Raw genomic sequence first — 22,038 nt, 5'->3', positions numbered from 1 at the left:
ACTTAAATAAATAATACCAACTGACCCTATTGCAATAAAAAACGGGCCAAATAAATTCAGCTGTCGCGATCTCTTTGTGTAGAAAGTCAGCTGAATAAAAATAAATAACACTTATTGTATTCTTCCTACTTTTGCCTTATAATAAAATGAAGTCCGCTTTGTTAGCTGAGCCGCGTCCCACGGAGATACGATTAATTTAAATGGGCTACACTAAGCCGAACGACACCATTTTTACTGCTCTTTTTTAGAAAATTAAAGAATAACAAAGGGGTTTTCTCAATTTTATTTGAAATAAATTGTAAGACGAAATAAGGCTTAAATTCAAGTACATTTATAGGGCAGCTTGCAACCAAATAAAATAAAGCTAATAAAATCAGTTTAGCCTTATTTGGCTGCAATCTTAAACCACCTATACAATTCCTTATATACCTAACCGCTAAAAATCTATTCTGATATAAAAATAAATCCAAGCCACTTCCACGTCCACGGCACTTGAAAAAAAAAGTTTTCTTTTATCACTCCGACTTGCCGCAGCGAGATATGTCTGTTTAAAATTTAACTCATTGACAGAAAGAATTCCAACGATAACCCTGAGGGGTTAATATTTATTTTGTATTAGCGACCCGGCTTCGCACGGGTTAACAAATTATACACCTAAACCTTCCTCAAGAATCACTCTATTGATAGGTGAAAACCGCATGAAAATCCGTTCAGTACTTTTTGAGTTTATCGCGAACAAACATACAAACACACAAACAGACAGACGCGGCGGTAGACTTTGTTTTATAAGGTGTAGTAATTATTTACCAGCAAACATTTTTTTCTCAGTGTCTCATTGGCGGCGATGCATCATCCTACCTGCCAGTGATCCCCTTCACGATCAAAGAGGACACGTTCGAGCAGCTAGTAAAGCCCAGGTCTCCCCAGGCGGCGCTAGTGCAGGCGTGCTACCGGCTCCACGCAGACGGTCTTTATCATCTGGAAGGAGACGATAAATGGTGAGTAGGGTAAGACCTCCAGTGAATGAACACTTAAGCAATTATCCAAGTTTGAAAAATCATTTCTCAGCATTCATTAATAATTGGAATAATTAACTGCAATTTAATCAATCCTCATTTAATAAACAAGAAAGTAATTTCTGCGATTTTTTATTACTTTCATAGTTTTTGAGTTACAGCAGAATTTATCAAAAAGTACCCAAAAACCTAATGAATGAACATACAAACTAGTGAATGAACACCGCAAAACCCAGTGAATGAACATTATTAACATCTTTTTAATCAGCATTAAAAAAACATTTTTAACACAAAAACCGTTTCTAGCTCTATTTAAGTAGGTATAGCAAAAGCGTTCATATCTTTTTATCGCTTCATATTGATTTCAATTAAATAAAATGATGGTTATTCACCAATAACACAGAAACCTGTTACATATTAATAAGAAAACGAGAATCAATTTTTAAAACAAGAAATAACGTGCATATTTTGATGGAAATAAGTCAGGCTTAGCAAATAATGCTTAAAATATTAAACTTGTCATCGCTTTATTCGTGGTTATATTGTTCATACAAAGAATTAGTAGAAATCTAATAAATGAACAAGCCAAATTTTGTATTGTTCATACATAGGCATGAAAAATCTAGTAAATGGACTATAGAAATTTGGTTTGTTCCAATACTGGCTGAATTAATCAGCATCGTTTTCTATGCAGAATCACAAAAAACAAGCTCAATACCATTTCGTTTACACATAAATTTAGAAAAAAATGTAAATCTAGAATACACCAGTAAATGAACACACCGTTCATTTACTGGTTTCAGAACATTTGATAAGCCAGTAATGGAACTATAAAAAATAAAGACTTGATCGCATAATACGCCTACAAAGTGTACATTTATAGAAGGGTTAACTCTTAATCTAACCAAATAACTCAACTTTGTACAGGTAAACATTAAATAAGTACTTCATATGTTGCTCCAAACGTACACTGTTCTTACCTGGGATCTAATTATTCCTTACAAAACTTCAAAACCAGAAACCTGTAAACTTCAAATGCCAGTCACATTCAAACTGGTCGAAAATAAATTTATCACGGGTTGCCATTGCATAGAAAATAGATTTGTTAATAAGAAAAAAAATACGATAAGTGGTGGAAATTGCTGTATTTCTTATTTTAGACAAAAAACGTTATTTTGTTCATTCACTGGGGGGTGTTCATTCACTGGAGGGTTTACCCTACCTGCCGTAAACTTAGCTTGGGTAGTTAGTCCACAACTTATAATGGTTAAAACACGAGTTCGTGTAAAATGTACCTATTGTATGCCTCCATATATTATGTTGAGTGATGTGACATAGAAAAAGCATTAGTTACATATATCTCAGCTCATAAATAAATGTTCTGAATTGACGAGTATATTTCAAGTAGACTCGTGAATAATAAAACGTTAACGTTAAAAATAGGAATAGGTTGTATAGGCCTATAGTGTTTCATGTCAATTGTCAGTACTAATTTAAAGATGGCAATCTTAGTAGATCTTATATTAATTTATATAAAAAATTGCTATAAATTGCGAACCAGTGACACTGTATTTTTGAATATTCAATTGTTTCGTAAAAATGCAAAAATCAAGTACAGACCTATATAAAACATTCTTACCATGAAATTATTAAACAATATTCTTACCACACAATACTTAACAGACTAAAATGTCCCTGCGGCAGAGGCCTACGTCGAAATTCACGTTGAATAATGCGAAAGTCGGTGGTTAAACTATTCATAATTTAAAATTTGAGGCAAGAGAGCATAATAGGAGTTATTCGCTTGGGGGTGGTTAGAAACCTATTGTGCTCAAACTATTCAGAACTTTGGCAGCGAGCGGTGATACTGAGAGTAACTCTGATAACAAACTCCTTCTAGTCCCTGGGGGGTAATAGAGTGAATATATCTCTAGTAGTCGTGCTGAAATATTCGATAATACTTATAAAATATAGTCGTGAAATATTACTTACATCAATATTTTAAAGAACCATCAGGAGGCTCATTGGACGACGTTTCAACGACCTGGCAATAAAATACCTTGTTTCTCTACTCTGAAGGATATATCCCTTGAGTGCTAAAGGAAAACCTTTACACTTCTCTATCTAAGCTATGACAATTTATGGCTGTTTCCTTGAAACGGGATCCGGACACTCAGTAGGATCGTAAAATAAATAATTTAACGGATGGAAAGAGGCTACCTCGCACATAAATATTGCTACACCTGAAAGGACCAGCAGGTTATCATTTGCGAGATGGGCCACTAAGAGAATTGATGGCATGAGTATATCGATTCAATCTATTTCCATTATTGTAAACGTTATTTGGGACCGTTTTTTGGCAGATTTATAAGAACTCCGAACAGCACCTGTTACACGTTATTCTACAGACATTGATTGCCTTATAATAGATTTTGAAGGAGAAATCTAAAGCTGCTTTAAGTAAGATTTTCTATTAATTTAAAAGTACTCTTATATAGTTTTATACACAAGTGTACTTGAAAAATGATTTGATACTTAAGTACAAGTTTCATCGTCCCTGAAGTCTGCCTGTCGGCGGGCTGTATCTTGTAAATCAAAACAGAAATACTATTGAAATTTCCAATAATGAGATGAATTCAAAATCAAAGGGGTCTTAGGACAAGATTTTTTTTGTTGTTTTGTATAAACAAAAAAAAATATCGTTATTTAACGTTCAGTTATTAGATGCTCTATAAGGTTATGAATGAACAATTTAAGATTATTATGATATGAATTTGGTACAGAAACATACTTTTTGGGTGAAACGGCCTTGAAATCTACAATTGCTTGTCACAAAGTAACTTACTTACTTGGTTGGCGCGGTGACCCAAAATGAGTCTTGGCCTCCAACACAAGAGCGCGCCATTTGGATCGGTCCAGAGCGGTATCCCGCCAGCTTTCACTGACGCCGAGCTCACGGAGATCTGCCTCCACTCTATCCGCCCAACGGTATTTAGGACGACCAACAGGACGGTGCCCAGGGTTTTACATAATAGGTGAGATCAAAGCGCATCGTCTCCGCTGGCTTGGCCATCTCGAAAGGTCACAAAGTAAATTACTTTTAAATTGCTGCGTACGCTAATTTGTGACGTCCCACGGTCAAAGGTACCTTATGGCGGGTATGGAGTTATGCATACCCCAGTAATCTACAATAAATAAGCTATCGATAACACAAAAGATCAACCTTCTAGGTTGCGTAGTTACAGAGATATGATTTTTTGAAAATAATGTTGTGAAATGAGCAACTTTACGATAGAGAAGTTTTAAGTTTAGCCGCCTAAAAAACTATGTTCCTGAAGTAAGTTACATAGTTGACTACAAATAATAATACCTTATATATCTGAGATTAAAAAAATATTGCGACTTGTTCTGTAATGCAAATAGAAACTTTTGATATCGACTGATTTATGTGTATACTAACCAATCTCTTGAAAATAAAGTTTTATTTCATTTTCACGATTGATTGCAATGAGCTCTCAAGATTTAAATTTTATCAATTAGAAAACGACACTGACAGACAGTTTAAGCAAAAAACAATACCGATTTAGAGGTGAAAATGTATTTTCTGACTTTTTCATATAAAATCACAAAATTGAATATTTTTACTTTTAATGTGACACACAATCAATTTTTCTGAGCACATATGAAAGAAATTCTGTCATTCAAATGAAATAAATCCTAAAACCCCAACTAAATACTATATTTAACCCCTTATGCCACTTTAAACTTACATAACAATAACAGTATTTGCTCCATACATTTACGAAAAGGTACCTTATGGAAATAAATCTAATAATACATCACTACAAAATATCAATCATATTACAGTTTATCTTTTATGAATAGAAAATATTAATTTACATTAAACTGCCCCAAATTTAATTAGTTCTTCGTCATAATAATCTTAAAAAAGACCAATAATTTGTATGTAATGAAAAGGTACCTTGTGATTAAGTTACATGATGAGGCATGATGATGATGGAACAGTTAGGATAAACTATTAAATAATATTTTGGTAATGGTATAAATCGTCTATTTCTTATCAATAATATATTTCGGTTGCTATTGAAGATAAGCGGCATTGAGGTTCAATGACCTCAGATATTCCATAAGGTAATGCGTCGGGTATTGGCATTTTTCAGCAAACCAATGGCTGATTTACTGCATGCGACCAAACCAAATGAAGATTACTCTAGTTAAGAAAGACTTGACGAGAGTAACTTTGGTATAATAGCAGGCTACATGGATTTGTAATGTCGGTCGATGTACGGTTATAATATTTGCGAGGCGCCCCAACCAGAACTGAAATTATCAAATTAGTTTTGCAGAATGCTGATACAGTTCTCTACCAAACTTCTTTTCCCGTATTGACTAGTTTTTTTGGGAATTTTCAATCTTTTTTCCATAAGGTACCTTTTCTACTAAACTCTGAGACGACATTACTAGGCTTATAACTAACTTATAACAAAAATAAAAACAGGTAAACAAACGTTACGCATTAAGGTTTCAGATCACACAATAAAAAAAAATTGAGCATTTTTTCACCTCTTTACAAAACATTTCATATCTCCGAAACTAGAAACCCTCATAAGGTACCTTTTCCCGTGGAACGTCACATTTAATCTTATAAAAACTGCGCTACCGCAAACTGTTTAACTGATTTAAAATATTAATTGTATGGAGAATAAAGTAAATTTAATTACGTCAATTAATTACACACAAAGTCTTATCCAACTGTTAATAGAATTTGGTACGACAGGTATTTTCTTTTATTTCAGGTATGAATTTTAAGACATAATTATGTACCGTTGCACAGTGCACACAGTATTTTTCTAAGACAGCAGCAAACATTAACCTAAAATTATAAATAAAATCAAAGTAAATAATTGTTTGTAAATCCTTAATAATTAAAAAAAAACAACAGTTGCATAATATTGTATGAATATTTCTGCTGTTTGGATCCTAACACTGCGCCGGGGCTCCGCGCGCCGGACTTCTTATGTAGTTGATTTCGATCTCACTGGTAGTCATTTAATCTACTAAAGAATAGTGCTGGAGTAGAAAAAAGGTTTTAGAATACGAGTAGGTATAAAACAGAGGCAATAAATTTGAACGATGACTTCTTTCTTTGTCTTCAGTTATGTAGTTTACCTATGTTAGAAGTTCTATAATGATCTTCAATTTGCTGGAACAGTTAAACGGCAGTGGCAGTCTACTATTAACGGATCAAAAAATGGTTACTACTTTACATTATAGGTACTTAGTATTGTATCTACTTTGATGTATTCCTTTTTACATAAGTATATTATCAACTAAAATATTTTGTGTTCATTTTTAAAATATAAGTGAATACCAGAAGCACATTACTTTTTTTGTTGTTTTCTTTCTTTATTTTATTATTCTATCTAAAGCTAAAGCATTGAAATGTTGTGTCGATCAGGTTCAGCAACTTGGTGGACCGAGAAGAGCAGCGCGGTCGGCTGGCCGAGGTGCAGAAAGCGTTCAACTCGTTAGCGTTAGAAGCGCACGCTGCCGGCACTGACGTCACCGACCTTCTGCGCAGTCCTGTGGAGATCCAATGCGAATTAGCTTTAGGTAAGTAGGACGACATTAGATATAGACCTTAGCACATTTAGTTGCTGAAGCCTACCGAAAACCAGGGATGGATAACATCGCATACTACGTTGTAATGCTACACACTACAACTAGTGGATGTTTTAATAATGATATCGATAACCTAATTCAAACTGGTACTAATTACGCGGAAAAGTTGATTGTAATTGAGACTATATATTTGTGCTAATTACAACAACATTTCATCGTAATTAGTACGAGTGTGAACGAGGGTATCGTATGTTGATTTCGAGTCACGAGCTTTTACTTTAAGAATGTACGCGTTTATAATTATAGGTCATAACGACCTACTTACTGCATTGAATCTTAGAAAACCCAGAGTATTCGTTCGGTCTCAATTTTCGGTAAGGTGCAATTTCAACTGCGGGGTAATTTCAACTAATCGAAATATCTTCCATGCAGGGATGTTACGGAGCTCCGGTTCCGTTTCCGTTAAGGCGGAACTTCCGTTTGGTATTACACATCCGTTTCTGTTCCGGTTCCGTTATGTTTGAAACGGAAGTTATAACGGATGTCAATGCTTCCCGCGGCGGCGGCGTACATCAAATACAAGCATCATACCAGTCATTCGCTCATCGTCCCGCTTGCCACGTGCTACGCTAATTTGTTGTTTGTTTGTATACTTTGTTTTATTCGTGTTATTAAAATTAAAATCGTATGTGTTCTGTTGTGCACTGACTACTGACTTGTGTGTAGTGTGTGTGGTGAATGTTAGTGTGTAAAAAAACGCACAATGAAGCCGAAATCAAGTTCGATTTGGAACTATTTTGATGAAGTTAGTGGGGACACGGCTAAGTGTAAACTTTGTCTGAAGGTTTATTCTAGAAAGGGGAAAACGACTACATCGTTAAAAAGTCAGGCTCCGATTCTGGTTCCGGTTCCGTTTTCGGTTCCGTTTCCGTTTTCGGTTCCGTTTCCGTTTTCGGTTCCGTTAAACTAAATTGAAAACATCTGTTTCCGTTTTCGGTTCCGATAAAACCACATCCGTTACATCCCTGCTTCCATGTTAGTCACAACACATCTTTTTCGCTATCTGGACATATATGGTACTCTAGTTAATAATGTTAAACATGGAAGATATTTCGATTAGTTGAAATTACCCCGCAGTCGAAATTGTCCCGCTGCACCTTACTTGTACTCAGCTCTTAGTCAATGTTTTCTACAATCCTAGCCCACAAGGTGAAAGAGGATACATTTGTGAAAATAAATATTTCTCCTTCTCAATCGTGCACTCTTGTCAGAGTGGTCGTGGCTGTTTCGGATGACGCACATGGCTGGTCTTCATTTCCGGTTTTGTTGGTCGACTTCAAACCTTCTCTTGCGATGTCTCTCCATTTCTGACGGTTGATAGCGTTTCGAGTGCACTCGACTGCGGATGACTTCGTCATTATTTAAAAAATATATTTAGTCCAGCATAAATTTGAAAATCGCAAAAAACTGCACAGCATTAACCTAAGTTTAGTGATCAACTCCTTAAATACTATTAATCTTTTAATATTTACTTACAGTGACCTGAAAAACTAAATTTTCTTTTGAATTATCTACTTAATATTCGCTGTGCTAAATAAGTAGGTATGCTCTATTAATTCAACAATAATACGAGTAGGTAATATCCTTCAGTTTTATGGGGTAATAGTAAAACTTTAGTGAAACTGGAAATTGCGCCTTTTATTGTCTTCTAGCGTAGAAAAACGTAACGACCAATAAATTCCTCGCTTGTGAGCATAAGGTAGTTACCATAATTTTGACCTATCAAAAGTTTCCTAACGCGCTTCCTTCGCGTCATCACGTGATGGTCTTCCAATATCCAAGTGTACCTTTTGTCGTACAATTTGCTCGCTAAAACTTTGTTATCATCTTTTTTTATGAGTTGCAAATTTTTCAAGAGATATTAAAAGATGTGACGTTTCCAGAGAAGAAAGATTACGACATTGTTGGTCGTTGTTGGGATCGATTTCTAATTGTATTTTTATGTTAGTAAAGCCTTATTGACTTTGGACGCGTACCTTTTGATGGCGTTTTTCAATACACCGTGTTTTTTTTGATTTCCGTTAATTTCAAGGGTGCATTCCTGAGCTTAAATCAAGTAACTTTCTCAAAGACACCGATGTTCTAATTAAGTCCATTTCGGAGATAATCCATAATTTATTTTTTTCCTATAAGGCCTCTACAAGCGTATACATTTGCCTTAGGGCCGGCTTACATATTGATTAGGGTTTAGAATGAGTTCATACATTTACTACTAAACTTAAGTACAATCTCGGTCGATTGATGTACGAAATGACATTGATATGTCACAGATTTCAATTCTTTAGTTGAGTTAAATGTAATGCCCGTGTTACAACAACGCTATATGCTACATTTAATTACTTTTTAAACAAAAAAAAAAAAAAAAAGAAAACAATTTTTTTTTTTTTGAAAATTAACTATGCCATTTAGTTCTTGTAAACGTACTTAACTATACCCCGAAGTTAACGGAATTCAATAAAAACACGGTGTATAAGGTTAGTTGGGGTAAGAAGACCACTGGGGCAATAAAAACACTTGTAAGGAATCCTCATAACGTTTGTCTTGCCCCGAGCAAAATAAACTATGTATGCCTTACCACATATGACCTTAATCAACATACCTATAGGGTAGTAACTTACGATTGCTGTAAATATTTTCATAAAATAACATTAGGTAGGTAGCTCTTTTTTCGCCACCCTTTCGGTTGCAATGTTACAGGCATTAAAAGTGATACTTGTTTTGTTTCCTACTTGAGCACTGAGGCATCAGTTGTTGAACGACGTCTACGCTACCCTCCTAAGCCGAATAGGGCTATCTCAAAAACAAATGATTTTGAAAATGGAACTATCAGCTATAGAAACTAAAGTATAAGTTAGCAATGAATTTTCTTTTGAGATAGTGCTATTTGGCTTAGTAGGGCAGTACGAGAAAGTCGCGGGCTGAGGCTATAGTCAACATTAAATTAATGGCAGTATTATAATTGTCAGTAATGAAGTTTCTTTTCCTTTTATAGTATTTTTAGCTTGGGTACGGTGACAGCTGTCATTTCCATGCAATGTATAACCTTAAAACGAATAATATTTATTGAGATGAGCTGTTACCGCGCCCAATCTGATGTGAAAAATGTTATCGTTCCCACGAGGAAGAAATGTGCACTGTCTACTGATATATATCCAGTTACATCACCGACCCATGAAAGGATTAGTGGTCGGTACAAAAAGAGGTAAAAATGGAGCTATATTATGTGATAAATGAGGAAGTTCTGCCGCCGTCGTACTTACTTTTAATGAAAGGGGAAAATAGGTAATATCCGTTGGGTCAGAGGTAATAAAAAATATATTAAAAAGGATAAAAACAAGTGGGTTAAATTCATTGTGCAAGCTAAATGGAATTTTCGAATATATAGCTATATTTTTATATTACCTGAACAATTAATTTTAGATGCGTAAGTAATAATCCAAATATATTTTTATAACCTATCCTTAAATTTGTACTTAGGTATACAGTAAATTGTTCTTCCACAACCTAGCGTTTTCCCGGCCTAGCGCCAGGGTCCGCTTTCCTGCTCAATCTTCTCCACTTTGCCCGGTCTTCGGCATCCTCAGGTGTGAGATTGTTCTCTTCCATGTCCGGTGTCACGACGTCCAGCGAGCACTTCTTAGGCCTACCGCGGCCGCGTGATCTAGGGCCTTGGACAGTGAGGTTGAGGCATCTATTTCCGACGTAGCCTACCGGTCAGCGGCGTATATGGCCATCGGAGGCGACTTTCCTGCAGTTTATCCCCTACGTCACGGACTTTATACAGAAAATTGTTTTTCTCAAAAATGGACGGCAAAGTCGACTTTGCCGTTTAAAAAATAGGTCGCGAAGCGCGTAGTTTATGGTCAGTCAAAAATTAAAAAGTTAAAAACATTGCAGTCTCGATTTTGGGACTGCAATGTTGCATACAAATTCCATTATTTGTCGAGTTCCAAACTTTTTAAAAGTTGAAATGGCCATATCAAATGAAGGCACAGGCCCATTAAACAGCCAAACAGATGATTATTAGTACCGCGACTATTAAGCTGTCTCAAATAGGTTGGCGTATGCTCGGCAGAAAAATACACTTCTATTTTTTTATTAAAAAAATAAAAAGGCGGCAAAGCAAATTTTTTCAATTGTTTCTACTTTTGTCTGTGAAAATATATACGTAAGAACGTTGCTTTTGTAAAATATTTCTATGATATTTATATTTCTTGCACCATTTTTGAGAAAAGCACTATATATGACTCGGCTGGAAGGCTACTTGCTGGCTTCCGAGCCTCGACAATAATGTACTATTTCACTCCACTGTTCGGAAATGTGGCAAAAGATGGTCTAAAACCAAGCTGGAAAGTAGGCAATAGCTGTAGCACCTGAACCACCACTACTACAATGTTTCATTGTTATCATCATCTGTCATTGGTGACGGTTCGCTACAGCAATGAGTATCATTTAAAACATAAAAAACAATAAAAAGGTCTTTTTAGAGCAACTTTTTCCTTCAAAAACAAAATTAGGTTATTTATAGGACCTATTTCTTGTTAAAAAAAGAAATGTCAAAACCATTCAGTTTATTTTTTTTTAACAATTATCCATTCAGTTCACGTTTAAGCGACTTTTGTAGCTCTTTGTGGTTTTTTTTTAGCAAAAACGCTTCTAAGTTTAGAGTCGGTTAAGCAAATAACAGAAAAACGCCTCTTAAAAGTGATAAAAAAAGTAAAAAAGGCGGGATCTGAAAATACTTACTGAATTGGATAGTGTAAATTGTGTTTTACTAAAAAATACAAGATACACGTATCTACGCTCGCTATAAAAATGAGTTCTTCTAGTGAAGAAAATGATATTCTTACGCTGACGCCTACCGGAAATTCAAGAGACAGCACAGGCAGTGGCTAGTAATTTGCGACCAGAGAAATCGCGGGCTAGTACTTATAGTTATGCAAATGTTTTCTTATTTCCTCGCAGTAGTCGTGAAAAGCACTATGTAATGCCTCGGCCGGAAACGCTAAAGATGGACTCGTATTATTTGAGTGACAAACAACTCGTCCATCTTTTAGCGGTTTTCCGTCCTCTTCTACAATGTACTAATCTTTAAAAATATTTACAATCTTTTGACTACATTTAACATTGTCGGATCGTGCCTCCCCATAGCTGTGCCGTAAAAAGTGCATAAAATTTCGATGTAATATCAATATCACTAAACATTTTGTGGCATCATCCAACAACTCCAAGTACCCTTAGGTACCCTTCATTTGTAGTAAAAATTTAAATCGTTCTTTCATTATTGTTTTGATTGGAATATCAGAAATTACGGGTATAAAAGAAAATTTAAGCGCATTATTTAAAACCACGAAAGTTGTGAGGTTCATAGACCTAATTTCCTAAGGCTATATCCGCGAAAGACATTGCTAACATGCACTGATAAGTACTTATATAAAACATGAAATAAGTTACAAGCATCTAATTAAGACGAAACAGGAGCTGAGTTTTAAATATTTTAGGTAAATATACCCGTCTCGCTAACGGAAGCGGCACCTAAAAGTAGTGCGATAAGGACAAGGCGAAAAATCCTGCGTAAAAATCTCAAAAATCGAGGTTTCGTACTCCTCTGTTTCCTCCTCCAAAACTTAACCATTCGTAACCAAATTTGGAAATCTAAATGATTATAAAATTATCTGTGTCGGACCGTTTTGCTTTTTTGGCTAATTGATATCAGTTTTGAATGCCACGCCTCTCATTGCGGCATAGTCAATTAGGCCATTTTAGCCATTTTTGGAGGGCTCTAGCGCCTTAAAAAACAAAAATATCAAAAAAAGCAAAACGGTCCGACACAGATATTGACAATATTAATCTGTGTTGAAAAAATCATTGCTCTAGCTTCAAAAACCACGGAGGAAAACGAGGAGTACGTTTGTATGGAGAAATGACCACTCCCGTTGACTCTTAAGCCAGTTAAGGGAGAAAGAGATTGTCTTGTACATTTTAAATCGCTTTAGAAAAAAAACAATTAGGTACGACAAATTATCACTTCGCCTGTACAAATTGTTTCAGCTACATTACGGATAAACCATGTCGGCTACGACATAGTGCTACGACTGTAGCTGTGTACGAATCATTAACTGCCCGATTCGAACTTTAAGATACGTCAATTAATAGATCTAGAAACGATTTGGATTAGATGTGTTAGTGTCAAAAGGGACGTTTTTGTTTGAAGAAACGTCACATTTGACACGCTTTCCGCTACATACGGTTTTTCCCGTGTTATCGGCTACGCTCGTAGCGCGTAGCTCGCGCTGGCACTGAATGTGGATATCGGCCCAATTCGAACATTAAGATACGTCAGGTAATAGGTCTAGAAACGATATGGATTAGATATGTCAGTGTCAAATGTGACGTTTCTTCAAACAAAAACGTTACTTTTGACACTGACACATCTAATCCATATCGTTTCTAGATCTATTAACTGACATATCTTAAAGTTCGAATAGGGCAATATGTCTCGTTACTAAGCTTGTTTATTCAGCCGCCAAAAAAGTGTCCCTCCGGTTTTACAACATAAATCGTCTGCAATAGACGCAAAGGCCAATGATGATGATGTTACTAAAAGTTTATCTTAAGGCCTCAAGAACGGTCGTTAAGTTGCGCTGGATATCGAAAGATTAAAATTCAAGCATACCTATTACCATATACACGTCGAATCTTCATGTTTACGTATACACCATGTGCAGTCGCTTGCAGTGCCAACTTCTGTGGTTAAGATGAGATGTTTGACGTTTGAGCGAAGTGTCGGGTTCTAGAATTGCTAGTTTTGGAGCTACGAGCTATATGTGCGGCGCTAATGCATTGCGATTTTATTTGAATAGGTTGTCAAATATTTAAGCACATTTCCCTAGAGAAAAGTGTGTGGTATACCTAAATATTGTATGACACAGAATCATTAAGTCCAATGTATATTTATTTCTCCTATTCTCCTCCTCCTATTAGTGGTTTTTTGTTGCAAATACAAGGGATTTTATGGTTAGAAGTTGTAATACTAGTAAAATGCGCCTCAAACGGTGTCGTATGAAACATTTCAAACTTGAAACTCTGCAAGGAATACCTACTTATACATATAGCTGGTATACGCTTTTAATAGAGAAATTAAGAATTTAAAAATAATTATGTACTATTTATAAGAAATATCTTTTGTAAACAACTATTTCTAATGCTCTTGTGTCTTTACCGGTTACGGTACTTCTAGATTATTCAATTCATTCTATTTTTCGCAGACCTTCTATCAACCGGTAACCATCCTAAGGGCGTCATAGCAGTCTTCAGAGACTGCTCAGCGCTGGAGACGGATGACTCGAAGATCGCAGTTCTAGCGCATTCTAGGTTAAAAGCACTAAAAAGAAAATTAGAAGATACTTTACCTGAGAATCATATCATTAGGCTTGAGTAAGTCACTTTTTAACTTGTTTTTACTTAATAATATAATAGTCGTACGCGGGCAGTATACCACTACTTTTCGAAAAATCCTGGTATATTTGGAACCTGTTACATGATACTACATGGTATTTTTAGTCGCCGTTAGACCACGGAAACACAGAATGGGTGTCTGACTATTAGACTACAAATCAAAATCTTGTTATTAAATCAGAGAGTTTTTTGATATTAATACTACTACTACTTTAGTTCGGGATAATGTAGCTATATCCGTAAGTCTCAGCAACGTACTAGTACTTCGAGGCCTCTATTGCTCTCTAGCGAACCGCTCTCGGTTGTTAGGAAAGACGACCGTGTTCACATATGCTGTATATCACAGGTCGTCATCAGCAGAGTCGTCTCGGACGGACGCTGCATCCGACAACGAGGAGAGACTGGCGCCGCTGCGGGAGGCGGTGCAGGCGTGCGTGAGCGCGCTGCTCGACGAGAGCCTCAGCACCGAGCCCGACCAGGGCAAGGGAAGGAAAAAGACTGTCCAGGTAATACCCTCTAATAACACCGTTATTGGCCTATCCAAGCATTGCAGGCTTTACATACTATTTTTGGGGCAAAATTGGCTTTGGCTTGCAATTAAACCGATTAGTATTCAACGGCCTCCTAGCCTAGTCGGTAGTGACCCTGCCTACGAAGCAGGAGGTCCAGGGTTCGAATCCTGGTAAGGGCATTTATTTGTGTGTTTATCACAAATATTTGTTCCTGAGTTATGGATGTTTTCTACGTATATAAGTATTATATATACCTATGTATTATATATATCGTCGTCTAGTGCCCACAACACAAGCCTTATTGAGCTTACTGTGGGACTAGGTAGATCTGTGTAAAATTGTCCTATACATAATATTTATACATAATATTTAGTATCATTATAGAAGTTAAAGGAAACTAATCCCGTGAAATATATTATTAATACTGCCTTTACCGCATTGGCGAATTAATTTTGTTAAATTCCTCAACTCAACTCGGTTTAACTCCGTTTATTGAACAAAGAATTTATTGCCGCCAAACGTAAACTAATTGATAAAGTTCGAGTCAAACTCAATCAAGTCAATTTGAAGTTCTTTGGAAGGCCGTTGATATACCTAATTTATCAATAACTTGACTACACCCCGTACCTTTTGTTTCAGGAAGTTTTCTTGGAACACATCACTCATCTTAGAATATGTATAGAACATAGGCGTCAGTATAAGGTAAATGTTAAGCAAATCGAGGATGCAGCGAAGAGTATACTAAACAACGCAAAAGAAAACTACGAAAACCGGACGCGACACCCTCCAGTGTTAATATATGGGCCGGACGCTTCTGGGAAAAGTACTTTATTGACACATTTATATTACAAATCTGAGGAAGTTTTTCCCAAGCCTGTTCTAAGGATAATAAGGTTTTCCGCTTCCACTCCGAGATCGGCCTACAATTTGGAACTTTTGAGAGTTATGTGCCAACAGATATCTATTATCTTGAACATTCCGGAAGGCTACTTGCCAAAAGACGCCAGTTTTGATCCTTTATATATTAATAATTGGTTTCAAAGTTTATTGAGGAGATGCGAGGACATGGAGAATGAGATTTTGCTTATATTTATCGATAACGTACATAGAGTAAATCCGCTGGAGTGTGACATAGTGACAGGGTTGTCATGGTTACCGATGTCTTTACCCCGGAACGTATTCCTTGTGTGCACGAGCGCAGTCCCACTCGAGCAGCTGCAGCTGACACCTGCGCAGAAGGAGAAGTTCAAGGTGCAGCAATGCTACCATCTCCTCGATGCCATCGCCGAGACACCAGAGAACAACAGCTATGGAGACTACATCGACAGTGCCTTTGATACATTAGAAGCCGTCTTCGGATCTAAAGCCTTCAGTAAATTAGCAGGTACATAATCTAATCTATATACACTGTACTTACGCATACTCGTATTCCTAATTTGTTACCCCCTTATTCATAAAACTTTACGGGCCTGATTTATTTAAATTATGTATTATCCCTTCCTTACAAATACATGTCAAACAGACAGATAAAAACAAACGATTCATAACTAATTCAGGCCAGTGACGCGTTTATGAATAACGCGATTAAGATCCTATTAATTCTGGTCGTGATTTTAGGTTATATAACTTGTTCGGAGTTCGGCCTCACGGAACTCGAGTTGCTGGAACTTCTCATGCCAACGAGTAACAGCGACGCGGTTATTACGCTGAAGGATGCCAACTTTAACTTTTCTACTTTATGTGTCGCCAAATATAAGATGAGTAAGTGACAATCTGACGTTAACTTTCCTAAGAAGCTTTGAAATATCCTGTATCTTCCACATTAAAAGTTTTGGGATACTGTATCAGTTTATGAAATATTTAACAAGGATACTTTGAAGCTACAAGATGTTAATACATACACGAATTTACTTATCTCTAATTTTGCAGCTTTGGCGTATTTAGCATGGTTTATTTAAATATAACTAGTAGTTGAGCATAAATTTGCAAGCGGCATCTGTTCCAATTAGTGGATTTAGGTATTCGGCGACGCACGCGTTGCCGCAATATATGATAAATTAATTTAGAGGGAAGGAAATTTCACAAACAGGTTTAATCGGTCTTACCCGTATAGTTGCTATGTACTATATAGGCAGTCTTTGATCTTGCCGCTATATGTCTTATAGAAAATAAAACATATAAATGTAGTTTATTTATTAACGATTCAATATTCATTTTTATTAGCGAACCTAGAAAATAACTGTGCTATGATGAAAAATACATATCTATTTTATAAGTATTATCACGTTTTGGTTGCCAGACTAAAGGTGTGTCCGGCCAATTAAATAAAGTTGCTGTAAATATCAACCATTAAATATGTATTGTAAATACATAGCTTGTCCCACCACGCATAATAATTGTTTATTAATTTGATTTGCGCTAGGACACGGTGCTGGTGTTCAATTAAATTAATTTTCGAAAATTACATACGGTTGTTGTTTGTAGTGGCTCATTACTGGTGGAGCACTACCTATTATATTAGGTACTATAATGCATAAATAATAATTAGGTAGTAGTGTCACTTCACAACCCCATGTCTTTCTCAGAGCCTCTCATAGCGGAGAACGTAGTATCGGGTAGAAGCACGTGGCGCTGGCGTGCCGCGGCGGCCGGAGCGCGCGCGCGCAGGCGCTATGTGCGCGTGCAGAGCGCGCTCAGAGACGCGCACTCCGACCTGGCGGCACTGCACTTTGCGAATTTCCTGCAGGATCCCGACGACACGGATACTTCGGAAACACAAGAGCCGGGTAAGCTTCTTGACTCGGGTGTCCAAGATGTAATCGTAGCTCGGCGCGTCGTGTCGCTAACCAAAGCTTGCAATAACAAACCATGCAAATTATATAACCATAAATCCTAAGAGAATCCTACCATGCCTTCTTTATTGTCGATATCTTGTGAGTCAAGTTAGATTCATTATACATCGGTCGGGTGGATAACTACTAGGTCGTTATTAATTTTGTGCTCCCATAATTACAAAGACACCGTTAAGCTGTTAATCCCGGTGGTAGGCAGCCCACTCCAATTAAAAATGGATTAAGGCTCGGTGGAAAATTTAAAAGTTTCATTATAATTTTGATTTCATTACCGTTAAGGTTTAGCCCTGAATTTTAAATACCACAGATTATTAAGTTATTATTACAAAATAACAAAATATATCACATACATTGCACAGTTTACCTGCTCGTTCCCTTTGCTCTCGGGCAAAAGTTGCATCGTAAATTTAAAATGTCGGTTGAGCATCCCTAACTAAAGCTCCTTTGACTCACATGATACTCGAGCCTGAGACTGGCAGTCGAGAAAATCTGATATCGGTAAATTGTTCTTCATTTTTGCAACGCGATTGTAAATTGAATTAGCTGCTCGAGATAACGTTCCAGCGTTCCAAACTCAACTTTTCAAACTACCTACATATTACATGTCTCGATGAATTTATGCAGCAACATGTTCTTTAGCGCTGGAATGTTTCACGTAAAGTAACGTGTTTTAGTATTTCGTGAAAGCACTCTTCATAAATTATGAAATTACAGGATCTCTGTGTATAACCAGGGCTAGAACTTGTATTTATGTGAAAACATTTTTAATTTCGTACTTCACTTGGACACGTTGATTTTGACACGTATGTGTTAGAAAAAGAATTACAAGACTTAGTTTATCTCTAGTTTTTAGATTGACTTTATAAATTTCGTAATATTTTAGAAATGTATTCAATAAATATTTCAGAAATGTCCTCATTAATAGTTATGATCCGTTAGTACTTCTGCGTATGTACCTGTGGCCAACTGACCTGTGTCATCTTGCATTAACTAAAAATATACCGTCAACTGGGTATATTTCAAAGAAATTGTCAGATAAATCACATTTTAAGTTTTATCCCTATTCACCCCAGCCATCTCTATTCACCCCAGTTGATGGTACATTATTAATCCTACTTGTGTCAGGTTGCGCAGACGAGGATGACGCGCTCCTGGACTCGACGCCATTCCACTCGGGCAGTCGGACAGCGGCCGCGTTCACGCAGCGACACGTCGAGGAGTCGTGGTTGCATCTGCTGCTAGCCGGCGACTTCTCAAAGCTGAAGGACCTCACTGTCTGCAATTTTGACTTCTTGCTGGCTGCGGTAACTGTCTGAAAAAAAAATACATAATTAAAAATACATTAGTTGTCAAGCGGACCCCAGGCTCCCATGAGCCGTGGCAAAAATGCCGGGGTAACGCGAGGAAGAAGAATTCCTAATAATATTATAAATACTAAGTAATTATCTCTGTCTGTTACCTCTTCACGCTTAAATCGCTGAAGCAATTTAGGTGAAATTCGGTGTGGAGATAATTTAAGGCCCGGAAAAGGACAAATTAGTTTTGATAAATCATCATCCCACGTAGACGAAGTCGCGGGCAGAACCTAGTTTCTTAATAATACGAGTATATAAATAGTGTAAATTGTATCTGTCTACCTATAAATCTATAAATAGGGCCCGCTGACAGACATACGGACAGCGTTAACTTAAGTTAGTTCCGATTGGCACCTTTTGAATACGAAATCCTAAAGAGCAAGAACAACAAAAAGAATATATATTTTTTTAACTGCCACTTTCACCTCTGTCTAGGCATCAATTAGACTTTAACATTAAGACGAAGAGCTCGTTAAGAGTAGACTCTCTAGAGGCAAGTCAGTGTCACATCTTTGAAGTAAATTTAGGTTTTGCCGACGTTGACTCCCAGGGGACTTTCGATGGCACTCAATACGTTAAACGTGTCAGTTTTATTGTAATACATATTCTGTCGTTACGCAGGTACAAACGGTGACGGTGTCCTATCTCCGATGCATTCTGGAACACGTTCGCTGCTACATCCTCGACCGGGACGTAGAGCTCGTCTACGGCGCGGTCAAGAAGTCAAGCGACATCCTTACTCGCGATCCCATGCAGCTAGGAGCCCAGGTAGAACCTTACCAGAAATATATATTTTTTGTAAAGGAAATATTTAACTTAAAGGAAAAAAAAACATCCAGCTTCATCCTACCAGGCGTGGCTCACTCCGCGATTTCGTCGCTTTGCTACAGGTAGCTAAAAGTACATCCGTTCCGCCCCAATTTTGGGGAAAACCATAAGCCGCGCGTGGCGCTGTCGCCACCTAGCGGCCATATCTGTGCTGATCGTAATAGACGCGTTTTGTTAGAGAGTGAGTCTTCTGTGCCTAGTACTATTATTTATTCTGTGATCCTACTTAGGCGTGACATGTGATGTCGTCAGCTTTGTTACGTTCGGATTGATACATTTTGCGTTTGTGGCGACATTTCACGCTAGCAAAATTTTCGCGGTTGACGTGAACTTAATGCATACATATCTCTGGCTTTTCTGGCGTGACTGAAGAAAATATCGTTTTCGATTTATATACATTATACCTACGTTTTATTTTTAAAACTCGTACCTATAAAGTATCTCAACTAAATATAACAGACAGTAAATATAAGTAAAATGCAACATCTAACGGCGTGAAATATTATGAGTTTGTTGACTTAATAGTAAGTAAACTAACAAAGGGTTGGGTAAAAAAGTAGGTAACTAGGAGGGCAAGGTGTTCAATTTATTTTACACACGCTTATTACTTACCTATTAACAGTAACGTTGCATTTTGGACATCCTGACAAAGCTACTTTACTCCAGTAAAGATACGCTTACGTTAAACATTAATTAGTAATAGGCAATTTTTTTTTTATTCCTGTTCTTTAGATCATTTTAAGATACTTTATTTTCGAATCCAAAAAACTTTCTGTCCGGAAGTAGGTAAAAAAAAATAGTTAAAAAAAAGAGCCGTTCTTGTTTGTTAAAAATAGTAATAGTATTTTTAGTTCGTAAACGTGACGAAAATAATATTTATAATGAGTCGACAATGGAATCAGTCAAAATATTAACACGGAAAATAACTAATTCAATAAATGGCGGGGCCTCACGGATATACGTCGTAACTTGATATAAAAAAAAAGTAATAATTAGGTCTTTGATTGAATTACCATAAAACTACCTCATTAAGCTATTTATCCGAGAATCCGACATCAATATGATTTGTAACACTTGTATATATATTTACGCCTTAAACATGCTAGAAAAAATGGTTATAGATATAATTTCTTGCAGACTTTGTTCTGATAACGTTCAAAGTGATATTCAATACATAATCACACAAAAATATGGTCAATGTAATAAATATGTGCATTTTATCAAATTCGCTAAATGAAACTACCAAATTTGAACTCTTTGCGCTAATGCTAAGGATTACATTTCCTTGCGGCGCGCGGGGACAGTTTCAATGCGGGCGGTGGCGGGAGTTCGTGCCAAGGACGCGTGGATAGTATGTAGGTAAGTATGTACTTACCTACAAGTTGCTACAAGTGACAGGCCAATTCGAACGTGCGCGGGCGTCTCGCTCGCACCAAATATTTGTGCGGCCAAGTCTGAGCAAAATGAACGCGCGCGTGAATGATAGCTGATTAAAAATAACTGATATCATATCCAATATTATTGGTTGATGTTCAAATTATATTCGTAATTATATACGTCAATTATGACCCACTACAAAAATAAAAATTGCGCATGACTATCTATCGTTCTTATTTAATTTCAGAATGGCATAGTGTGGAGTGGCATTATAAAAGGAATACTTATTATTGTTTTATTGTTTATTGTCATTTATTGCATACATGTACATTGATGCATAGAAATACATGATGTTAAATACAATGTTAGGAAGCGTACATGTTACCCTGTGAGGGTGTCACAATATGATTGTAGCTGTCTTACATTTACTTAAACACTTAATTTTTACTTAATTCTCTAATATCTTAATTTAATTACATTTATAATAGTTTATTCGAATAAAATACATTTATGTCCTTACATCGATAAAAGTAGGTTAGATTAGTTGATTAATTAAGGTTATCATCATTTAGGAAATCGTCGATACTATAATAACATTTCTCGGTATGTAAGTTAATGAGTTTTCTTTTAAATATTTTGTCTTTCGTCTCAGTGGATATATTATGAGGAAGCTTGTTGAATATTTTGATTGATCTTACGTGGGGGCTATTTTTATATATTGCTAGATTACATGTCGGAGTAGCTAATAAATTGTTACATCTCGTGGTACCTGCTACTAAGTCTTTACGCATTTGGTATAGGTGTAAGTGTTTTCGTACAAAGTTTGCTGTTTCTAGAATGTATATACAAGGTAGGGTCAGTAATTTATATTTCAAAAAGAACGGGCGGCAGCTTTCCGGCACTCGTATGTTAGCAAGAATACGGACACAATGTTTTT

General features: G+C 36.5%; 1 protein-coding gene across 4 annotated transcripts in view; it reads left to right on the top strand.

The window, feature by feature from the left end:
• LOC134793585 (protein qui-1) overlaps positions 1-22,038 on the top strand; it is a 203,275-nt gene that overhangs the window by 134,631 nt on the left and 46,606 nt on the right. For all 4 annotated transcript variants that reach the window (XM_063765198.1, XM_063765199.1, XM_063765197.1 and 1 more), the window contains 9 exons: positions 829-998; positions 6,496-6,650; positions 13,988-14,156; positions 14,524-14,683; positions 15,329-16,073; positions 16,307-16,450; positions 17,275-17,475; positions 18,667-18,845; positions 19,518-19,664. In XM_063765198.1, the coding sequence (XP_063621268.1) occupies positions 829-998; positions 6,496-6,650; positions 13,988-14,156; positions 14,524-14,683; positions 15,329-16,073; positions 16,307-16,450; positions 17,275-17,475; positions 18,667-18,845; positions 19,518-19,664 (2,070 nt within the window). The remainder of the gene's footprint in view (positions 1-828; positions 999-6,495; positions 6,651-13,987; positions 14,157-14,523; positions 14,684-15,328; positions 16,074-16,306; positions 16,451-17,274; positions 17,476-18,666; positions 18,846-19,517; positions 19,665-22,038) is intronic.

The sequence above is a fragment of the Cydia splendana genome, chromosome 9, assembly GCF_910591565.1.
Source record: "Cydia splendana chromosome 9, ilCydSple1.2, whole genome shotgun sequence".
In the NCBI taxonomy this organism is placed as follows: Eukaryota; Metazoa; Arthropoda; class Insecta; order Lepidoptera; family Tortricidae; genus Cydia; species Cydia splendana.
Note: the sequence above shows the minus strand (reverse complement) of the source record. Positions and strands in the feature narration are given on the sequence as shown.